The sequence below is a fragment of the Vipera ursinii genome (assembly GCF_947247035.1).
Source record: "Vipera ursinii genome assembly, chromosome: 10".
NCBI lineage: Eukaryota > Metazoa > Chordata > Lepidosauria > Squamata > Viperidae > Vipera > Vipera ursinii.
The window spans coordinates 13,015,034-13,036,464 of record NC_139520.1 but is presented as its reverse complement, the minus strand read 5'-3'; the positions used below and the strand labels follow the sequence as shown (position 1 = coordinate 13,036,464).

General features: G+C 43.3%; 1 protein-coding gene across 1 annotated transcript; it reads right to left on the bottom strand.

The window, feature by feature from the left end:
- Nucleotides 1–297: 297 nt before the first annotated feature.
- Nucleotides 298–19,379, bottom strand: CMTM3 (CKLF like MARVEL transmembrane domain containing 3). The gene is made up of 5 exons (XM_083370629.1): nucleotides 18,914–19,379; nucleotides 7,675–7,830; nucleotides 5,521–5,616; nucleotides 4,388–4,508; nucleotides 298–3,655 (listed from the first exon to the last, which is right to left on the bottom strand). Exons 1-5 carry the CDS (start codon nucleotides 19,031–19,033, stop codon nucleotides 3,630–3,632), a joined length of 519 nt encoding a protein of 172 aa, XP_083226755.1. The 5' UTR covers nucleotides 19,034–19,379; the 3' UTR covers nucleotides 298–3,629.
- Nucleotides 19,380–21,431: the final 2,052 nt, after the last annotated feature.

Sequence of the window (21,431 nt, the reverse complement as noted above, 5' to 3'; positions counted from 1 at the left end):
CTTACGACCATAATGAAACCTGTCCATTATAGTTGTGAGAGCAGGTCACCAAGAGCAACCTGATTTTATGATTTTTTTTTTTGGTGGTTAATCTAGTGCAGGGGTAGGCAACCTTGGCTCTTTTATGACTCGTGGACTTCAACTCCCAGAACTCCTGAGCCAGCCATGCTGAGGGGAAAGGGAGGGGTTTCCAAGCTGAGCCATGTTGGCTCAGGAATTCTGGGAGTTGGAAGTCCACGAGTCATAAAAGAGCCAACGTTGCCTACCCCTGATCTAGTCCTACTCTTCGCTATGGAGTGCTTTTGCTGAAAACCAGAAGTAAAAGCCAGATTCAGCAAAAATGTAAACTGTGATTACATCGTGATAAATGCAGGCCAACTGCCAAGCACCCGAAAGGATGACTGCGGGGAATGTGTGTGTCCATTGTAACTTTGGAACTGGGTCGTAAGTATCTTTTAGGGGCTCCGTCATAAGTCAAGGATTACCTGCCTTGATCAATGGATCTGGATGTTCCAAGGTTAAGAGGAGTGTCCTCTGATTGAATCCCTCAGCTTTAACGTATAATTGTTTAACTCTCATGCAACCCTTACTACTGTTAGCAACTTCTCTCTATATGTAAGCGGCTAATATGACTTTTTTAAAAAAAAAACTTAAGCCATTACTTTACCAATTATTACCCATCAAATTTCCCTTGATGCGAATACCTTGCGGATTCAGTTGCGCAGTAAGTAAATTACTTGAGGCAAAAGTACCTTTTTTTAATAAAATACACTTACAATAAGAACAGGCTAACGTATCAAAAGATTACAAAATTCAGATAGCGTAAGATTCACATAATCAAATCATTAACTCATTTCTCAATCACTTTATAAGCAGCATGTATGTCTAAACAGCAGTGAGATTCAAATATGTGAACAACTGGTTCTCTGTGTGGATGCCGCTTCCGGAAGTCCATTCTGGGCCTGGGCAACACAAAATTAGCTTCCGGTTCTGCTGAACTGGTGCGAACTGGCTGAATCCCACCACTGTGTCTAAATCATGCAAGTAAATACAATGGAACTGAGTTGCTCATTTTGTATACTGTAACTGAAGTGACTTCTGGATACCTTTATTTGTATGCTGTTTCTAATTTGTTATTTTAGGCATAACCTGAGATTACCCTAATCTTAAATCAAGCATTCGTATCAGTGTACAAATTCCGGAATTAAATTTGTACAGGTAAAATTATATTCCAGAGATGTTATTTAAGAAGCAGACAAGTAAATTAAGACTTAATAGCCTTTGTTTTTATGATTCTGTTAGTATTGGTTTTCACAGGTACATTACCGCTACATGCCAGCCAGTGAAACACTGCATACCCTTTCTCTTTCCATTTCTGCAAAGTTCCAATTTTATAATAAAATGTTAGTTCTTGGAGATTGTTTTTGATCAGCTGATCAAAAATACTTCTCTGCAACTCTGCATATTAGTCAGGTTTTGAATCCCATTGTGAGTAAGGCATCTGAATTATAGACCAAAATAAGTCTGAAATCTGTAATGCAAAGATTATTTTGAACAAGAAAAAGGCTGAATCATTTCCCTGAATGAGATTAATATAAAAGTTATTAACATAAGAATAGGACATTACGATTGTTCTCACATCTAAAATACCCAGATCTTTCCAGATAGTGCAGATATTTAAATAATATGAAAGCTAGTGAACACCTTAAAATGAAATACTGCCATAGATTTACTCCACCTACAGTTCCAAAATGCGTTCCTTGTTCCATTTGACCTGCACACTAGGTTACCTTCAATTGAAAAAATAAAATCACAGATTAAACTACATGCAAATGACTATATAAAAAGAAGCAAAGATGGTAAAATGATCCTCAGGGGATTTCCAGAGAAGCATATATCGGAAGTGTTATGTTAACCCAGTTCAGAAGCCAGCCTACTGGGTCTTTCCTTCTCTTATTTTTAGGACCCGCCTGCGGGATATATCAAAAGTCATGTTTGCTTTGTCTTGATAACTGACTACCTACAAAACTAATACAAATCGGTACTAAGCATATTAAATATGGTGTAATGATATACTGCATCATAGTTTCCTTCATTATAAGTAGTCCTTGTTGAGTTATCTCTATTTGGGCTGGCAACTCGTACTAAGCAATGCAGTTGTTAAGGGAGACATCGTGTGACTAAAACAGACTTGCGTGCCCTCACTTCTGCTGTGGTTATTGAGTCACCCCAGCTCATTAAGCGAGACTTCAAGTGGATTTTTACTGGCAGCTTCTCCATGGACTCTGCTTGTCTGTCAGAAGCTGGTGGTGAAAGGCACAAATGATTATGTTGACTGCAGGACAGCTTGATGCTCATAAAACACCTGCTGGTTGCAAAGCACGCAAATGGCAACGACAAAACTGCAGAGATGCTGCAACGGCCATTAAGTGTGAGGACCAGTTGTGAAGGTACTTTTTCAGCACTGTTTTATAACTTAGAGCAGTTGCTAAACAGGGCAGTTGTTAAGTATGGACCAACGACTGCTGGTATATGGGAGACAAAAAAGCCAGAAGGTGCAGGAATGTCTTGTTCACACAGTATACTTAAGATTCTTTTTGGTAATTTCTAGTTTTGGATCAAGAGAACATGTCCATCTCAGAAAAAGGCCACTGGGTCTTGCATAGTTTTCTATAGCTCCCCACTCAAAATTACTGGTGGAGTCAATCGAATCAAATCTTGGTTATGGTCATAGGCCAGAATACAAGCAATAATTTATAAAGTTAAAACATTAAAAAAACTAAATATAAATTATTTTTTAGTTTTTAATTTTTTTTAAACTGTGTAATCTTCCCCCCTCTCTTTCTTTTTATCTTCTATTATCTATCAAATCGTTGTTCATATTTCACCCTTCTTATGCTGGTATATGACTGTAATAAAAGATTTGATTGGCTGGTGTGGCAATCAGTGTGAGCACCTTCATCACATATCTTCCTTGAGAAATGATCTGTTAAAATGAGGCTTGGAATGTCTAGGCACGTAATTAGTGAACATCTGGCATGATTTTAAGGAAGCATCTCACTTTGGCTTTATTCATGAGGGACTTAGACATATTTCCATTATTGCTGAATTTGTCCTGAGTTTAAATTCGATCTAAGTTTTAAAATTGATAATAAAGCCCCTTCTAACAAATAAGCAAGCTATTTTGTCTTCTGAACTCAAGAACAAAAACCTTGGTATAAGTAGAAAACTTTTTTTTTTAAAAAAAAGAGCTAATAAAGTTCGTAAACTTGATCAGGATGTCTCCTACTGAAGAAACTCTGTGCTTTTATGATGTAAATGACTGCTATATACAACCCTGATAACATAAGGAGTCTGTTCATAAAGGGTTTGGCTGGAAAAGTCTACTGCAATGCTGAATGAGCCTCAGCAGTAGATCAGGTTTTTCAGTGTAAATTATACACACAATAATGTTCCCAAGCATGATTCTGGTGATCCCAGTTGTAGTAACAACAATCTATAAAATTCACTGTTAAAATATTCAAGTTCACTGAAAAAGGTTAAAATACTCAAAACATTCATATTTTTTCCCCTCTGCTTTTTCTCTTTCCCTTTTCCTCTTTACACCTTCCTCCTATTCCACTGAGCTTTCAGTCGGAATCTGAATCGGAGTCATCTGTAAAAAAAAGTGACATGAAGAATAACTGTCATACTAAGAACAGGGAATGGACTTTTTTTTTAAAGGCAAGATGGTAGTAGATGACAGCTAATAAATGGGAAGTAACCGTGTTAGTTCTAATAATAATAATAATAATAATAATAATAATAATAATAATAATAATAATAATAATAATAATAATAATAATAATAATAATAATAATAATTTAATTTTTATACCGCCCTTCTCCCGAAGGACTCAGGGCGGTGTACAGGGCAATACAATAAAATACAATATATAAAAATTAAAAGAAATATTAAATACAGTAGCCCAATTAAATAGATTAATACAAAATGTTAAAATACCCCTAAACCCATCAGACCAGGCCGGCTTGTTCAAATAAATATGTTTTTAGGTCACGTCGGAAGGAGCGAAGGTCGGGAGCCGTCCGGAGCTCCACCGGTAAACGGTTCCAAAGGTCTGGTGCACCCACAGAGAACGCCCTCCCCCTGGGGGCCGCCAGTCGACACTCTTTGACCGACGGCACCCTAAGGAGGCCCTCTCTGTGGGCCCACCGTGGTAGCTTTTCATTTACATTAAACCAGAGCAGTATTTTTCAAACTTGGCAACTTTTGAGATGTGTGAACTACAACTTCAACTGCACCAAATCATTAGGTTTCAATGTTGCCTTGAAACTCTGAATAGCAAGCGTGGTTGTATTATAGCAACACAAGAACAGTTCAAACCTACTTTCTGACTTCTGCGGTTTGGGGGTCTCCGAGGAATCTTCCTGCTTTAGAAATGTTGCCAGGTCATTAAAGGTGAAGTAGACATAGGCACAATAGACGACGGTAGCAATAAACCCGAATACCTGAAGATCAAAAATAGAGGAGATACTGAAAACATGAATTTTTAAAATATGGAGGGGAGGGGGGGAAAGAAGAGGAAAAGAGCTAAAATGGCTAGAAATAACAGAATTCAGCCCCCATCCAGTGTCTCCATTTCTACACTTGACTCCCTTCTCTTCAACTGTTGCATCCAAAACAAAGAATACAGAATAACGGAGTTGGAAGGGACCTTGCAAATCTTCTAGTCCAGGGGTCCCCAACCTTGGCAACTTTAAGACCTGTGGACTTCAACTCCCAGAATTCCCCAGCCGGGGAATTCTGGGAGTTGAAGTCCACAGGTCTTAAAGTTGCCAAGGTTGAGGACCCCTGTTCTAGTCCAACCCTCTACTCAGGCAGGAAACCCTATCCCATTCCAGACAAGTGGTTGGCCAATCTCTTCTTAAAAACCTCCAGTGTTGGGAGTACCCATAATTTCTGAAGGCAAGCCGTTCCACTGATTAATTGTTCTCACTGTTGGGAAATTTCTCCTTAGTTCTAGGTTGCTTCTCCCTTTGATTAGTTTCCATCCATTGCTTCTAGTCCTGCCTTCAGGTGCTTTGGAGAATAGCCTGACCCCCCCTCTTCTTTGTGGCAGCCCCATAGATATTGGAACAGTGCTATCACGTCACCCCTAGTCTTTCTTTTTATTCTTTTCATCATCATTAATACATTCAATGGTTTATAGCTTTCCCATGGAAGCAAACAAATGTGAGGAGACTATTTGACAACTTTTTGTAACTAAAGGTAAAGGTTCCCCCGCACATGCGTGCTAGTCGTTTCCAACTCTAGGGGCCGGTACTCATCTTCGTTTCAAAGCCGAAGAGCCAGCGCTAGTTTATTGTTGAGCAATAAAGGGTGAAGAAGGAATCAGCAATAACAGGCAGGTTTAGACAGAATTAGAATTGCAAAGAGAAAAAAACAAACGGGTTTGTGAAATTAACTGTGCCGAGAGGAAAAAACATGGTGCACAAGTTCTGCTCAGGAACAGAAACTTACCCCCGCTGCCCTTGATGCAGTGTCCGCATATTTAGAAACAGCAGCAATGGAGATGGCAAAATATATAATAGCAGCGATAATTCCACACAAAAAATCCTGCAAAACAAATGTAGTCAGAGAGAAGACTATGAAGAAGACAAACAAAAAGTTTACGCACAGAGTCGCCTTAAGATATAATTTCAGAAGGAAATCTGCGGCCCTTCACTTGTTTGCTGAACTATAGTTTTCACCAGACTGAACCAGCTATGGTCAAAGTTTATTAGAGATCCTGGCAACTACTCAGTCATATCTGGAGGTCCACGGCTCACCCACTAGTTCTGCTCTGGCCAGCCTTTTCCAACCTGCTGCACTTCAGATGTGTCAAGATCACAACTGACAAACTCTTTTGTCAGCCAGCAGGATCTGGTGAAGATCCTTGCTCCTTGTAAGAGTCTCCTTTAATTGTTGAGTGTCCTGTGCCCAGCATTTATGAGGTGGTGCGGCAATCCTTTGGCTGGGACACAGCACAAAATCTTCTATTCCTTGAACCAATAGGAATCAGATCGGGTCATCAGGCCAGAAAGAGGCTACTGAAATATGTCAATGCAATGTCCATATTTGGAGTACACAGGCATTTACTTCTCTTCCTTTGACCTGCACAAGGAAGACAGGCAAATGTAAACAGCCTGCAGAAAATCTGCTTTCTTTTTTCTAGTGGGGATGACAAACCACCGGCATTTGAATTACAGAGCTCAGCTAGTTTAATATCTCAGTTATTATTATATATCTGAGTTATAGCAGAGCAGTCTTGGACCGTAAATCAGATGGCTAATGGAAAATAATGAGCAAATGCGGTGGAACAAAACTCAACCGCAGTGCTGTATTTCCCCCCCCCCCCCCACACACACTCTCTTTTGTTTTGCAAAGTTAAGTTTTCCTGGAAGGCCAGCATCCCCTGGTGGTCACCGTGGAGAACAAGGAAGCTCTTAAGCAACTGTTTTCCTCAAGATCTGGCAGGCTGTCCGTATCACAACCAGCTTCACCATCAGCCAAGGCCACCCATCATTCAAAAGCCACCTGTGGAATGCAGTAGAATACAGGTAGCCTTTGACTTATGTCTGGTTACTTAACAGCTGTCTAAAGTTATGATGGATTTCCCAAGACTACTTACGACCCGGATGGGAAGTTCCAATGGACATTCTCCCATCACGCTCATGTGATCATTTTTTTTCCCCGGTGGTGGTGGGGGCTTGGCAACCAGCTCACATTTATGGCTATTTACAGTGTCCTATGAGCATGTCACCTTGACTTGTTTTTTTTTCCTGGAAAATGACGTTTATTTCCAGTTTCTGGCAAAAAACCCCCACACTCGTTGTGGACAATGGAGTTGCTTAATGACCGTGGTGTTCACTTAATGGGTGTGGGGATTCCCTGAATTGCTGCAAAAAAAGGATGTAATATTGGGCGTGGTCATATGTGAGCTGCTTAATGACCAGCCCAACTTACGGCTGTACTTCTGGGCTCAATTACAGCCGTAAGTCATGGGCTACCTGCATCTGGCCCCAGGCATGGAATGCTTTGTGTTTTGTATCTCAGGTTCCAGGAGTAACTCTCAAGGTAGTAGCAGCACAAAATACCAGTTGCTTCTTCTCCCTACTCATCATCAGGTTGTCCGGAACTGATGGAAACACAGCCTCAACATGCTTTTAAATGATACCATCTTCCTCTTCTCCTTCCCTGCCCTTGGTTATTCTACAGCCATGGTGGTGAACTATGGCAATGAGGCAACTCAGTGAGAGGAAGAGAAGGCATTGAGAAGCCACGCCTTGGGACTGATAATAAAAGGGGAAGGCGTGGGCGGAGCTGGTTGCTGAAGGCAACCGTTTGGAGACATTCAAAGAGAATCCTGGTCTGTTCTTGCTACTTCTGTTTAACTCTTGTTTGTTGACTCTTGTTTGATATTTTGATTCATTTATTGAAGGAAATATTCTGTTGCTTTTTTGTTTGAACTGTAAATAAATTTGGGTTGGATTTTTTCCAGCCTATTGACTGTAAAAAGGAAAAAGGGGTTGTCCCTGACACACAAACAGGGCCGGTCGTAGGCTGGAACAGAAAACTACCAACCCATCTGATAACTGCATCACAAGCAGCGGTCAACCCCACTCAGCTACTTACCGCCAAAAGCCAATAGATGCCTCGGAACTTCTCATTCAGTTTCAGGGCATACGAAACGAAAAAGCACGAAGCGAGCAGGAATGTCAGTAACGGCACCATCATGAAAGGTGCAGCTGCCGAAGCGATGTAGCAGATGAAGATGGTAAAGGAGAGGGCCTGAAGGACACAAGTGGAAGAGCATGGCGGTTACCTCTGAGCAGATGTGCTGCAGAACATCCGTTGGCCTCGGCTCAGCCCAGTTATTCCTGCAGATCCCGTCCCACCCAACTGGCGTCAGGTTTGCTTCCACCATCAGAATGTTCTCAAATGGCTCTTCAACTTCTTTTTAAGGAGGTTGAGTTAACGCTGCTCTAAGCGTGCTTGCCTAGCACTCAGGAGAACATGAGCTCCAGGCATGCCACAGGAATGGAAGCTAGGTGAGTGGCTTGAGGCCAGTCTGCCTTTCTCAGCCCTAAGAAGAGTGCAAGGGCAAACCTCTTCCAAAAAAAAAATGGTGCCAAGGAAATGTAGCAATAGCACTTAGACTTATATACCACTTCACAGTGTTTTACAGCCCTCTCTAAGCAGTTTACAGAGTCAGCATCTTGCCCCCAACAGTTTGGGTCCTCATTTTACTGACCACAGAAGGACGGAAGGCGGAGTCAACCTTGAGCTGCTCAGAATTGAACTCCTGGCTGTGGGCAGTTAGCCTATAATACTGCATTCTAACCGCTCCGCCACCACGGTTCTACGTAATGGACTTGTCTCTGCAATCACCAGGTACCAAGACCGACTTGAAGACATTAAAAAACAAAAAAAGCACCTCTTTGACTTCTCCCAGCTTCCTTTTAAGACTGCAACCTATTACTTCTTCAGCATTAGCCCTTGAACGTTACTTCTTGCCAATTGAAGAGTCAGCAACTCGCCTGGCAAGTTGTTGACCCTAAAATTCTTGAGGACATGAAACCCTACGCGCTAATTTTGGTGAGTTGTGCAGATTAGGGCCTAAAGAGCTACCTTGGCTTGATGTGAGAGATGACGGGCACATCTAAATCGTGAGAACATACAGTGGATGCTCCCACAAAACTGTTTCCAGGGGAGCTTAGCCATTCACAAAGCAGATGTTGTGGAAGATGTGACCGGTCACCAATTATCCACTTGCTATTGCTTATTGTTCCTCTCTCACCCTCTGGAAAGGTTATATTATTTGATTAATTTTGCCTTTGGGGGACAGGAGACAAATAAACCCCTTGCTAAACCAGCCATGGACCTCCATCCAGATTATTTTTTTTAACTTGTTAAAAAGACTTCATGGAAACCCCAAGAGTCCAGAGACATTCTTGGACATAAAAGACAGTGCAGGAAGTTGCACTGTGCTTTGCTGCCTGTCAGCTCTGTTAATGTTTCTTTAAATTAAAAGACTCTTTAAAAAAATCAAACTCAAGCTCTGTCTTGGGGTTGGTGGACACCACTTCCTATTCCTCTGGCTTCTGCAAAGGGGCCTGGTGCAAAAAAACCCAACAACACTGCAAACTTCAGCCTGGCTGTGAAATGAGAACTCGAAAAGGCAGAGCAACTTCCAAGAAACCCAACAGTTTCTGTATGTTTTTTTTTAAAATCCAGGAACTTCTTGCAAGTAAGTAGTACAAACTGCTAAAAATGGAGGATGGTGAACCTCAACCATAGCTGCAACGAAAGAGCTGCCCATTTAAAATATACAAGGCGTATACACACACAATTTTTGTGCAGAGATTTATCTGTAGGGAAAGACCTGAAGGGGCTACTGATAACCCTGAAGTGAAGCCCAATTTAATTCAGCACCTTAATTCATTAGCTGGCTGGGGAATTCTGGGCGTTGGAAGTCCACACATCTCAAAGCTGGGAGACATGGTCCTACAATATCGTCATTTCTAATCCCCACTTGGGAAGGCAGAGTTACGAAGTCAAATTAGCATAACTTTATTGGCTTTCCTTATGGCTGGGAGAGCGGGAAGGGGTTTTTATTTATTTATTTTAATTCCATTTATATCCTGCTGTTCTCCGAAGACTCAGGGCGGCTTACAAGCTTAGCAGGGTTTGCTGCCCCTCCCGAAGTGAATGTGGCAGGATGACCTATATCTATCATGACCACGTTTTTCTTGGAAATAAGAACAAACCTGAAAAGGAAGCAAATCTGAAAGAGGTTCATAAGATATTTTTTTTAAAAAAATATGTTTATAACCAATCAGGCATGGAAGGTACTGTATGTTGCAGATCCCTTCAGTTAAAGAAGTCTGGCAGGGTTCAGGAAGAGAGCTTGTGGACTATTTCCCCACCCAACCCCACCGCCCGAAGATGAGGCAGGCCCCCACTCCTGGATTAGTGAAAAGGAGTCAAAACATGGCTTCGCTGCCTTGTGTGCGGATCCCAGAGGAACATGCAGGTGTGGGGCTGGTTGGTACACCGAGGGCCCTCCCTTCTCCTTTTAATTCATGTTAATAGGGTTTTATCATCCTTGCCTCTACATTTTTAACTTTCATAGACTGTTTTTTTTCCTTTTAATACTTTGCAGTACATTGTCCAGAGTCTTTCTCTGAGAGAAATGGGCAATTCAAAAACATGGGGGGGGGGGGAAACACACACCAAACTTGGCTTTACAAAGGAAAATTCAAAAGCAAGTCCCCCAATTAAATCCAAGTGACAATTTTCTATAATAAAGGAGACGTTCAGTCACCATACTTACAGATCACCCTGTATTACGCCCTGCTGAACAAAAGTCTGGAAAATATCGGTTTTTCCCCTTTCTCTCTTTCTTTTCTGTTTCTCTGCAATACCCTCGACTTTGGACAGTGTCTTCAAAAGACGCGACACGGTGTCTCTTCCAAATTTTCCATCCGCTCAAAACCCATTTTTCCGGTTCTTCTACTACTATGCTAACAACCCTTAAAAGCGTCGCGGCGCCGAAGACAGCCTTCCCGGGCTGCCCGCGGCTCAGCTGTTTGTTTTTTCGCCCGTAACAGCGCCGAACAGCTGTTCGGGCGAAATTGAAGCCCCCTCCTCGGGAGAAGAGGAGGGGGTGAGGCCCCAGGTAGGGGTAGAGCTCTCCGAGGCCGCCTGAGCTTGGAGCTTGGGCGGCTGAAGGATTGAACTCCCCCGAAGCCTGGGTTGCTCCCAGCTGGCCGGCGTGTCTGCTCTGATTTTTTTGGAGCAGAGCCAGGCGTCTGCGAACCATCCCTGCCTGAAGAAAGGACTATGATTTAAAGGAGCAGGCAGAGCGGTACAAGAGACAAAGGTGAAGAGGCTTATTTTAAGATACTCTCTAACTACTTGAACTTTTTAAACTCTAAGTGAAAGTGCGTCATATTTGAGGATTAAAAGATGGCGGCGAAACCTCCCCCTAAAACTCTTCGGAGTGGTGGATCCTCGCCAGTGCAACAATCATCTTTACAGGCGTTGCACCCTTCTGAAGCGCTGACAGCGAAGGAGTTTCGAGATGCTGTGGATAAACTTTTGGACTCAATTAATCAATCAAAGGCTGATAAATTTGCGCAGATGGAGGAGAAATTGGAGAAACTGGAGGAGAGAATGGAAGAGAGGATGGAACAGAAGCTCAGCGTGATGAAGGTAGACATTTTGTCTTCAGTACATAAAGTGGCGGAATGTGTGGAAGAATTAGATGAAAAGATGGATGATTTGGATCAAAGGAATGCTATATTAGAAGTTAAAGTAAGAGAGAATGAAAATGTAAGAGATAAACTGGAGAAGGACTTAAGCTTAGCCCAATTTTACCAGATGCAGTTTGCTGTCAGAATCAGAGGTTTAAAAGAGGATACTAAAGAAGATTTGAAGCAGCTGATCTCTGAGGCTTTTGAAGAAGTATTAAACCTGCCAGCATCTGAAATAAGAGCAGCTATGGATAAAGTGTTTCGGGTGAATTCATGGATTGCCAGACAGAGGAAGTTGCCTAGAGATGTGGTGGTTTATTTTGCAAAAAGAGAGATCAGAGATCAAATTATACAAGCTGCCTATGATGTTAAAGTGGTGATTGCTGAACAAGAAGTTTTGGTTTTAAAAGAAATTCCTCCAAGGATTTTAAGGGGAAGGAAGTGTTGTGACTCAGGGCCAGCCTGTGGGTCCGACAGCCGGGTCCGATGTATCGGAGGACTCAGATGTGGGGGAGGAGGGAAACGAACCGGCTGATGATGATTTGGAGGCTTTGCAGAGTCCTCAGCCGGGGACCTCTTCTCAGCTGTGTGAGCCCGAGAGTGCGGAGGATGATGACCCACAGCTGGCCCTGTTCAAGGACGCCCGACGCAGGAGGCAGACGAGCAGGGACAAACAAAGAAAGACTATGGGACTCCTCGGGAGGAGGCACAGGGAGACCACGCCCTGAGCTCTCTATAAAAGAAGTGTTTGGGGAGGGGCTGGTTGCTGAAAGCAACTTTTTCCGCTTGAGAAGACAAGCTCTTGTGTTTTTGTTAACTGCGTAATTAAATCTTGGCAGAAGCCTTTTAGCCTTGGACGCTCTCCAGTCTCTTCTTTCTGATAAGGGGTTTGTTAGAAGAGGGCTGGTTCAGAACAGGAAGGATTATACATTCCTCGTGCATGAGCTCAAGCAAAGAGATATAAGGTTCAGATGGGAGATTCCTCAGGGGCTGATGGTGATGTATGAAGGTAAAAGGTACCGGTTGATTACTGTGAAGCAAGCGCGTGATTTCTACAACAATGTCCTAAAAGCAACTCCATTAACGCTCCTGGAAGCTGGGAAAGGATCTGGAGAAGAAGAACAACAAGAGGAGGAAACGGAGGAAAGTGGTGCGGGAGGAGATCAAGTTACAACTTCTTTGGATGATCCTAGAGAGCAAAGAGTGACGCGTGCTGCTTTAAAACGAGCAAAGAAAATAATAGAACAAGATCAACAAAAGTCTTCAGTTTCTTCGCAACGTACATACAGTCAAGCTGTGGGAGGAGCACGGCCTAAAGAAGCTAGTCCTATCAAAGCCGTGGTCCATGGGCTTCTGGAGAATATCCATGGCAACTAAATTTTTAACTTGGAATGTTAATGGACTGAATTCACCGCAGAAGAGGAAGAAAGTTTTTCAATATTTAAAGCAATTTAAGATAGACGTTATATGTTTGCAAGAAACGCATATTAGAGTTTTGGATCAAAAGTATTTATTGAACGCGAGACTGGGTACGCATTTTGTTGCCTCTGCAGAGAATAAGAAAAATGGAGTAGTTGTTTATGTTAAAAGTGCTCTAACAGCAGATTTAATTGAAGCAGATAAGCATGGAAGATATGTTATGATTGAGCTGCTGTTAGAAGGTAAAAAGATGCTTCTAGTTGGACTATATGCACCTAAACAAAAACAAGCTGATTTTTTTAGTTTACTTCATACAAAGCTTACCCAGTTGGATTATAAATCTTTTATTTTTATGGGAGATTGGAATGGTGTTCTGGATGTACACTTGGATAAAGCTGGAGCTTTTAAGCGTATTCCAAGCCACGCCAGACTGCCTAAAACTTTTTTTGAATTGAAGGATGATCTGGAATTGCGAGATATCTGGCGTGAGAGGCACCTGCAGGAGAAGGATTATACTTTTTACTCTGATAGACACCAATCTTTCTCAAGGATTGATTTTATTTTGTTGACTAATGACTTCTTTTTGAGAACTAAAAAAGTGAAGATATGTGCAAGAACTATTTCAGACCACAGTCCAGTTTGGTTGGAGATTGATAAGGAGAAAAGAGATAGGCGCTCGTGGCGCGTACATGAGAACTTGTTTAGAGATCAGAGAAATGTGGAAGAATGTAAACAGCGGATGAAGGATTTTTTTGAGATTAATATGAATAAGGGTACCTCTATGGATATGGTTTGGGATGCTAGTAAGGCCTATATGAGAGGGGTGTTGATATATATGAATAATAGACGTAGACGTGTAGTGGAAACTAGAAGGAAAGAACTGGAGAATGAAATAAAGGAAAAAGAAAGGGTTTTGATTTTGAATCCAGGGGACGTGAAGATTAAAGAGGCTATTAGGCTGTTAAGAGGACAATTTGATAAATTAATGGCAGACCAAGTGGCAACCAATCTGCGGTTTGCTAGGCATAATACTTTTTGCAACGCTAATAAACCAGGCAGATGGTTAGCCTATAGACTGAGGAAGAAACAAAGGGCCTCTAACATAGACAAGATTGAATACAAAGGAAGGATTGTGTTTCAACAGAATCTAATTAAGGATGCTTTTGTGGATTTTTATTCGAAATTATATACCAAAGAGGAAATTGAGGTAAAAGACATTGATAAATATTTGGAGAATGCTAATATTCCGGTCCTTACGCAAGCACAAAGAGAGGGGATTAACCAACTGATCACAGAAGAAGAAATCCTTACAGCAATTAAGGATTTGAAGGTTGATAAGGCGCCCGGTACGGATGGCTTGTCTGCGGCCTTTTATAAAAATTTACAATTTGAGATGATAAAGCCGTTAAAGGAACTGTTCCAGACAATCCAGAGGGGGGGAAAGGTGCCACCGTCTTGGAGAACAGCTTTTATCTCATTGATCCCGAAGGAAGATCAGGATGTTACTCAAGTTAAAAATTACAGACCGATTTCGCTTTTAAATACAGATTATAAGATATTTGCTAAGGTTTTGGCTAATAGACTGATGAGGGTTCTGCAACAGGTGATTCATGGGGATCAAACGGGGTTTATTAGTGGTAGGCAAATGAAAAATAATGTTAGACATATAGTTGATGTGTTAGAGTTTTTGGAAAGGCACAACCAGATCTCTGCAGCGCTAATCTTTTTAGATGCTGAAAAGGCTTTTGATCAATTGAATTGGCAATTTCTGTTGAGAATGTTAGATAAAATGGATTTTGGGGAAAATTTCTTACAGCCGATTAGGGCATTATATCAAAAGCAAACTGCCCGAATCATAGTTAACAATAGCTTGACGGCAGTATGTAATATTGAGAAGGGTACAAGGCAAGGGTGTCCGTTATCGCCCTTGTTATTTGTATTAACTTTAGAGATATTATTGAACAAGATTCGGAATTCGGAAAAAATTAAGGGGATACAAGTTGGAGATCAAGACTATAGATTGAGAGCATTTGCAGATGATCTGGTTGTTACAGTGACCCAGCCAGAGAACTCTGTTGTGGACCTGATGGAGATAATAACACAATATGGGAAGGTTTCTGGATTTAAAGTAAATGTACAGAAAACTAAAATTTTGGCTAGAAATATGACAGTTTCGCAGAAGACTCTCCTAGAAGGATTAACTGGATTTGAGATTGTTAAAAGGGTTAAATATTTGGGGGTGATTTTGTCGCCCTCTAATACAAAGCTATATAAAAATAATTATGAAAAATTATGGGGGAAAATTCAAAAAGAACTGGAGAGTTGGGAAAAACTGCAATTGTCTTTGTTGGGACGGATTGCAGCAGTGAAAATGAATGTCCTGCCCAAATTTTTATTCTTATTTCAAATGATACCGATTCTTAAGAAAGATTCTAACTTGGAGGAATGGCAGCGTGGTATCAATAAATTTGTGTGGGCAGGGAAAAAGCCACGAGTTAAACTTAAGATTATGCAGGATACTCGTGAGAGAGGTGGCCTTAAACTGCCTAATTTTAAATTATATTATGAAGCTGCTGCACTAGTAGGAATAAGTGATTGGATTAATTTGACACAATTGAGGTTATTAAATCTTGAGGGCCATGATTTGTTGTTTGGCTGGCATGCATATTTGTTGTATGATAAGAAGGTAGATACTGTGTTTAGGATGCATATTTTAAGACAGGCACTGCTGAGAGTCTGGAAGAAGTATAGACATAAGTTAAGCAGCAAGATACCATTGTGGGCAATCCCAAAACACGCAATAGAAAATATACATGCTGGTTTCAAACATGATGAGACTACTTACAAGGAAATTTTAAGTTTGGAAAGGAATGTTTGGTGCTTGAAATCATATAGCTTCTTGCGAGAAGAGAAGGTTGTTCAGACTTGGTTTCAATATATTCAGTTACGGGCCAGGTGGAAAGAAGACCAAAAAAATGGATTTGCAATGACTGATGAAAATTTGATAAAGCAAATTAGAAATCAGGGACCTGCACATATTAAACGGATATATCTTGCATTGATAGAGATTGATTCAGAAACAGAGCTTGTTAAGGACTGTATGATAAAATGGGCCCAAAATATCCAAGAAGTTATTACAATGGACATGTGGGAGAAGATTTGGGTGAGGAATGTGAAATTTACTCAAGCTCAAAATCTAAGAGAGAATTTTTATAAGATGTTTTATAGATGGCATTTAGATCCTAAAAAACTTGCAAGTATGTACCCGAATTATCAGCCTAAGTGTTGGAGGTGCGGGGTTGAAGATGCAACATATTTTCACATATGGTGGACATGTAGAAAGGTTAAGGCCTTTTGGATTAAAATCTGGTGGAATATACAGAAGATTTTTAAAAGGAGGATAAAGTTTTGTCCGCAATTTTTTTTGTTGGGAATAATTGTTGATGCTACAGTGGTGGACTCTAAGTTGATGTTGAATTTAATTACGGCAGCAAGACTTTTGATAGGACAATATTGGAAGAAAGAGGAGCTGCCGACCATAGAAGAATGGACTTTAAAGGTTTCCGACCTGGCAGAGATGGCGAAGATATCGGCTTATTTGAAAGATCACTCGCAAGAACGTTATATTATGGTATGGAGAAAATGGATTGAGTTTATCCAGAATAAGTATAGGGTTAAGAAGTTTTATCTAGCATTTGAATAAGTCTTCTTTCGTGTTTTTTCTTTTCTTTTCCAATTTTCTTTTTTATATATATTTAATAATGTTAAGTTTTGTTTGTTCTTATATAAGTTAGAGAGTGATGGATTTTAGAATTTATGGTTGTTAGTATATGGTTGCTTATGATTGCTTTTATATATATATACCTTGTATTTAGCTCTGGGAAGTCGGGGGGGGGGGGGAGGAGGGTGGGGGGGAGGTACGGGGAGGGAAGAGGGAGGGGGGAAGGGGGGAGGTAAGGGAGGGAAGAGGGAGGGGGGCGGTGGGGAGGGGAGGGTTGAGGGGGATGGGGGTTTTTAATGGAAAACTGTATTGTAAAACTTTTCAATAAAAAAAAAAAAAAAAAAAAGCAAGAGTCATCCTATCCAAGAGCTGATGGTGACTTTTCTGATTGATTGATTGACTTACCATTGTTCCTCTTAGAGATATTCCTGATTTTTCTGAGCTGCTTAAGGCTGAGAGGTGGTTAAAACCTGTGCTTTTGTTAATCTCGTCATCTTTCCTGATATGGCTAGATTCAGCAGGTTTAGCGCGATGTCAGAACCTTAATCTGCGGTTAGTTATCTGTGGAGATTCTCAGTCATCCAGGTCATGCTTGTTCCAAAGGTGCTTTTTCAAAAGGCAACTGGATTTTCTTTCTTTGTTTTTATTGGAAGATGTTTTGCTTCTCATCCAAGAAACTTCCGGCCAGAACCTGATGAAGCTTCTTGGATGAGAAGCGAAACGTCTTCCAATAAAAACAAAGAAAGTCCAGTTGCTTTTTGGAAAAGCACCTTTGAAACATCTGTGGTTAATGTTAGCTATATCTGGCTTTAGCAAGCCACACTCGTAACCTTGTTGGTTGTCACGTCTGAAGAGGTTTAGCTGCAAGCTGCAGAAATCTTACATTACGGGACTAGAGCCGACACCAGTTATGTCATACTTGGCACAATGTGTTTTGCTTTGCCTGTGGTGCAAACTCAGCCAGTGCGCTTTTCCCCCAACGAACTACAGTCAAGCAAACTCTGGTTTAAAGGTAAAGGTAAAGGTTCCCCCGCACATGCGTGCTAGTCGTTTCCGACTCTAGGGGCCGGTGCTTATCTCTGTTTCAAAGCCAAAGAGCCAGCGCTTGTCCGAGGACGTCTCCGTGGTCATGTGGCCGGCATGACTAGACGCCAAAGGCGCACGGAACGCTGTTACCTTCCCACCGTAGTGGTCCCTATTTTTCTACTTGCATTTTTACGTGCTTTCGAACTGCTAGGTTGGCAGAAGCTGGGACGAGTAACAGGCGCTCACTCTGTTACGCGGCACTCGGGATTCAACCCGCCAAACTGCCGACCATCTGATCGACAAGCTCAGCTTCCTAACCCACTGAGCCACCGCATCCCTCTGGTTTAGGAAAATGTAAAACTAGTATGGTAAACGTTTCTGAACTTCTGTGATCACACTAGAAAAATGGGTTTTCCTGCAGTTTTTCTCATCCTCTCATAGATCAAGGATCCATCCTCCTCTTTCATGGACAGAGCCAGTCCATCATCCTGCTCCTCCAGAGCTCAGCTGGATACCTCTGCAGTCCAGAGGTTGCTGTTTCCCCTATTGCACCACTATCTTAGGAAATATACCCCTTGTGGTGCTTTTATTCAGTTAATCCTGATTAATTCAGGATTAGGGACGTGGTGGCTCAGTGGGTTAGGACACTGAGCTTGTTGATCAGAAGGTCGGCAGTTTGGCGGGTCGAATCCCGAGTGCCGCGTTAACAGAGTGAGTGCCTGTTACCGGTCCCAGCTTCTGCCAACCTAGCAGTTCGAAAGCACGTAAAAATGCAAGTAGAAAAATAGGGACCACTACGGTGGGAAGGTAACAGCGTTCCGTGCGCCTTTGGCGTCTAGTCATGCCGGCCACATGACCACGGAGATGTCCTTGGACAAGCGCTGGCTCTTCGGCTTTGAAACGGAGATGAGCACCGGCCCCTAGAGTCGGAAACGACTAGCACGCATGTGCGGGGGAACCTTTACCTTTACCTTTAATTCAGGATTGGGCATAAGCGTGTTGGGAAAACCCACTCCACATGCTGCTAGAACCTGGCCGGGAACGTCGCAGCTCAGATGTGTCGTGAGAACGCCGTCTCCGCCTTCTCTCGAGGCTGTGCAACACGCAGGGGCTCCGCTAGGGGAAGGGGGGGCGTGGCAGATCTAACTTGGGGGCGGGGGGGGGGGAGAGAGAGAGACTTCTCCCTGATTTCTCCAAGGAAGCGATCCCTTTGCAATCATGCCCGCTTTGGCAAAGATTGCCAAACTCCCCCCCCCCCCCGTCCAGGCGCGGTTGTTGCGGGAGAGCGTCGTCTGAACCCTACGCTTGGCCCGGCCGGGGCTTCTCTTTGCCAGAGATGAGCTCAGCGCCCTCGGCCGGCCTTGCCCACCTCCATCAGCTCCCTTCTCTGAACTTTGCAACGGAGAGCGCCGTGTCCTTTCCCCGCCGCCCCCTCCCCGGCCGCGCTTACCGCCTGGGCCAGCAGCAGCAGCCCTTTGCGGGAGCCCAGGAACGCCTTGAAGGCCAGCAAGAGGCGAGCTCCCGGCGGCGCCTCGGCCGGCTCCGGCTCTTCCCCTTCGCCGCGCTCCATGCAGGCCAAGCGACTCGGCCGCCGACTTTGCAAGCAGCGCCGGCCGACGCAAGCCCGGGGTGGCCGACTGCACTTCCCTGGCTCTCCGGAGGAGGAAGACGGAAAGCGGGCGGAGGTCGGGCAACCCAACACAAGCTTTGCCAGCGCCCACCAATCCGGCTCGGGGCCGGGGGAGAGGCAGGGAGGGAGGGGGCCTCGCCGTCTCGGCTCCTCCTCCTCCTCCTCCTCCTCCCTCCCTCCCTTCCTCCGGCGCCTAAATTGAACCCACGGCGGGGTCTTTGCAAGCCTCGAGAGCCCAGCCGCTTCGGGAGACCGAAGCGCCCCCTTGCGCGGCCAGCTGCTCCGGATCGCGGCGCTCAAGGCAGCGCGACCCGCTCGGAGCGCGAAGTCCTGCTTGGCTGGACCGGTCACGCTTGGGTTGGGTGTGTAAGTTTTCCTTTTTTTAATCCCATTTCTATCCCGCCCTTCTCCGAAGACTCAGCGCGGTTTACAATCTAAGAAGCACAAATCAAATGTGCTTTTTGTTGTTACCTGCGAAGTCGTGTCCGACCCATCGCGACCCTATGGACAACATTCCTCCAGGCCTTCCTGTCCTCTACCATCTTCTGGAGTCCATCTAAGCTCACGCTTAGCAATGTGCTTAGCAATAGCCTTTATTCTATTATTTTATTATTATTATTTACTATTATTATTCTTTATTCTATTACCAAGTCAGCTTATTGCCCCCAACCATCTGGGTCCTCATTTTAATCCCATTTATATCCCGCCCTTCTCCAAAGACTCAGGGCGGCTTACAATCTAAGAAGCACAAATCAATGTGCTTAGCAATAGCCTTCATTCTATGTATATGCCTGCTTATTAGGACTTTCGGCCCCCCAAGCGGCATTATTACAAAGTCAGCTTATAGCCCCCAACCATCTGGGTCCTCATTTTAATCCCATTTATATCCCGCCCTTCTCCGAAGACTCAGGGCGGCTTACAATCTAAGAAGCACAAATCAAATGTGCTTAGCAATAGCCTTCATTCTATGTATATGCCTGCTTATTAGGGCTTTCATACACCCCCCAAGCGGCATTATTACAAAGTCAGCTTAATTGCCCCCAACAATCTGGGTCCTCATTTTACCTACCTCGGAAGGATGGGAGGCTGAGTCAACCTTGAGCCTGGTGGGACTCGAACCTGCACTAATTGCAGGCAGCTGGTGTTTCCGCTTCTCACCCAAGAACTGAGGAAGCTTCTTGGATGAGAAGTGAAAGTTCACAGCGAGTGAGTCCTTTCCCCTCCTCCCATCCCCGTGTTCGTGGGAAAGCCATAACTCGCTGCGGCGGGCAAACAGCTGCTGCACAAAGAAGTAGGTTTGTTTCGCTAACGCGGGGCCTGGTCCATCCTCGGCAGCCCTAAGACCGTGTGGACTTTGACTCCCAGAATCCCCCAGCCAGCAACTCCTAAGCCCAAGGGTGCTTTTTCAAAAAGGCAACTGGATTTTCTTGGTTTGTTTCCTTGAAAACCTTTCCCTTCTCACCCAAGAACTGAGGAAGCTTCTTGGATGAGAAGCGAAACGTTTTCAAGGAAACCCAACAAGAAAGTCCAGTTGCCTTTTGGAAAAGCACCTTTGGGATAACCGTGACCTGGATGACGGAGACTCTCCACAGCCACAAGTCTTAAAAGTTGCTTAGCTTGGCCATCATCCCTGCACTAACTTGATCATCCAGAACAACAGAATAACCAGGGAACTTGGGAGGTCTTCTAGCCCGACCCCTGCTCAGGCAGGAAACCCTATAGCATTTCTGACAAGGGTTGTCCAAGCTCTTCTTAAAAACCTCCAGTGTTTGAGCACCCACAACTTCTGAAGGCAGGTCATTCCATTGGTTGATTGCTCGGTCTGGAAGCTTCTCCTTAGTTCTAGGTTGCTTCTCTCCTTGATTAGTTTCCATCCGTTGCCCTTGGTAGGGCTGTTGTGTTTAAAGCAGATTTGTCTCTCCCTTTATGGTTAATAGGGAGACCATTCCACCTTTGGACACAGATGGACGAGTCCGAAAAAAATATGTAGGGTTTGCAGAATGTGACCTTGAGAGGTGAGGATGCCTCATTGGTAAGGGGAACCAAGCAGGGATGACATTATAAGGAATGAAAAAGGGTTAGTCTTTTTGCAATAAATGCAAAATAACCATGATTTAGAAGTATGCAGACATAATTTTGATTTTACGTATATCTTAATTATGGTGGATAATTAATGAAGGCAAAATCAATAGATTGAAGTGTCAGGAGAAAGACTTCAGAAGACTACTGAGAATCCGTGAGGTCAAGAGGCTGACCACAATGCTTTGTCTTAATTTTCACCTGATTAAGTGAGGGAGGTAAGTAAGGTAAGTTAACTGTCAGTAAGAGGATGATGCTA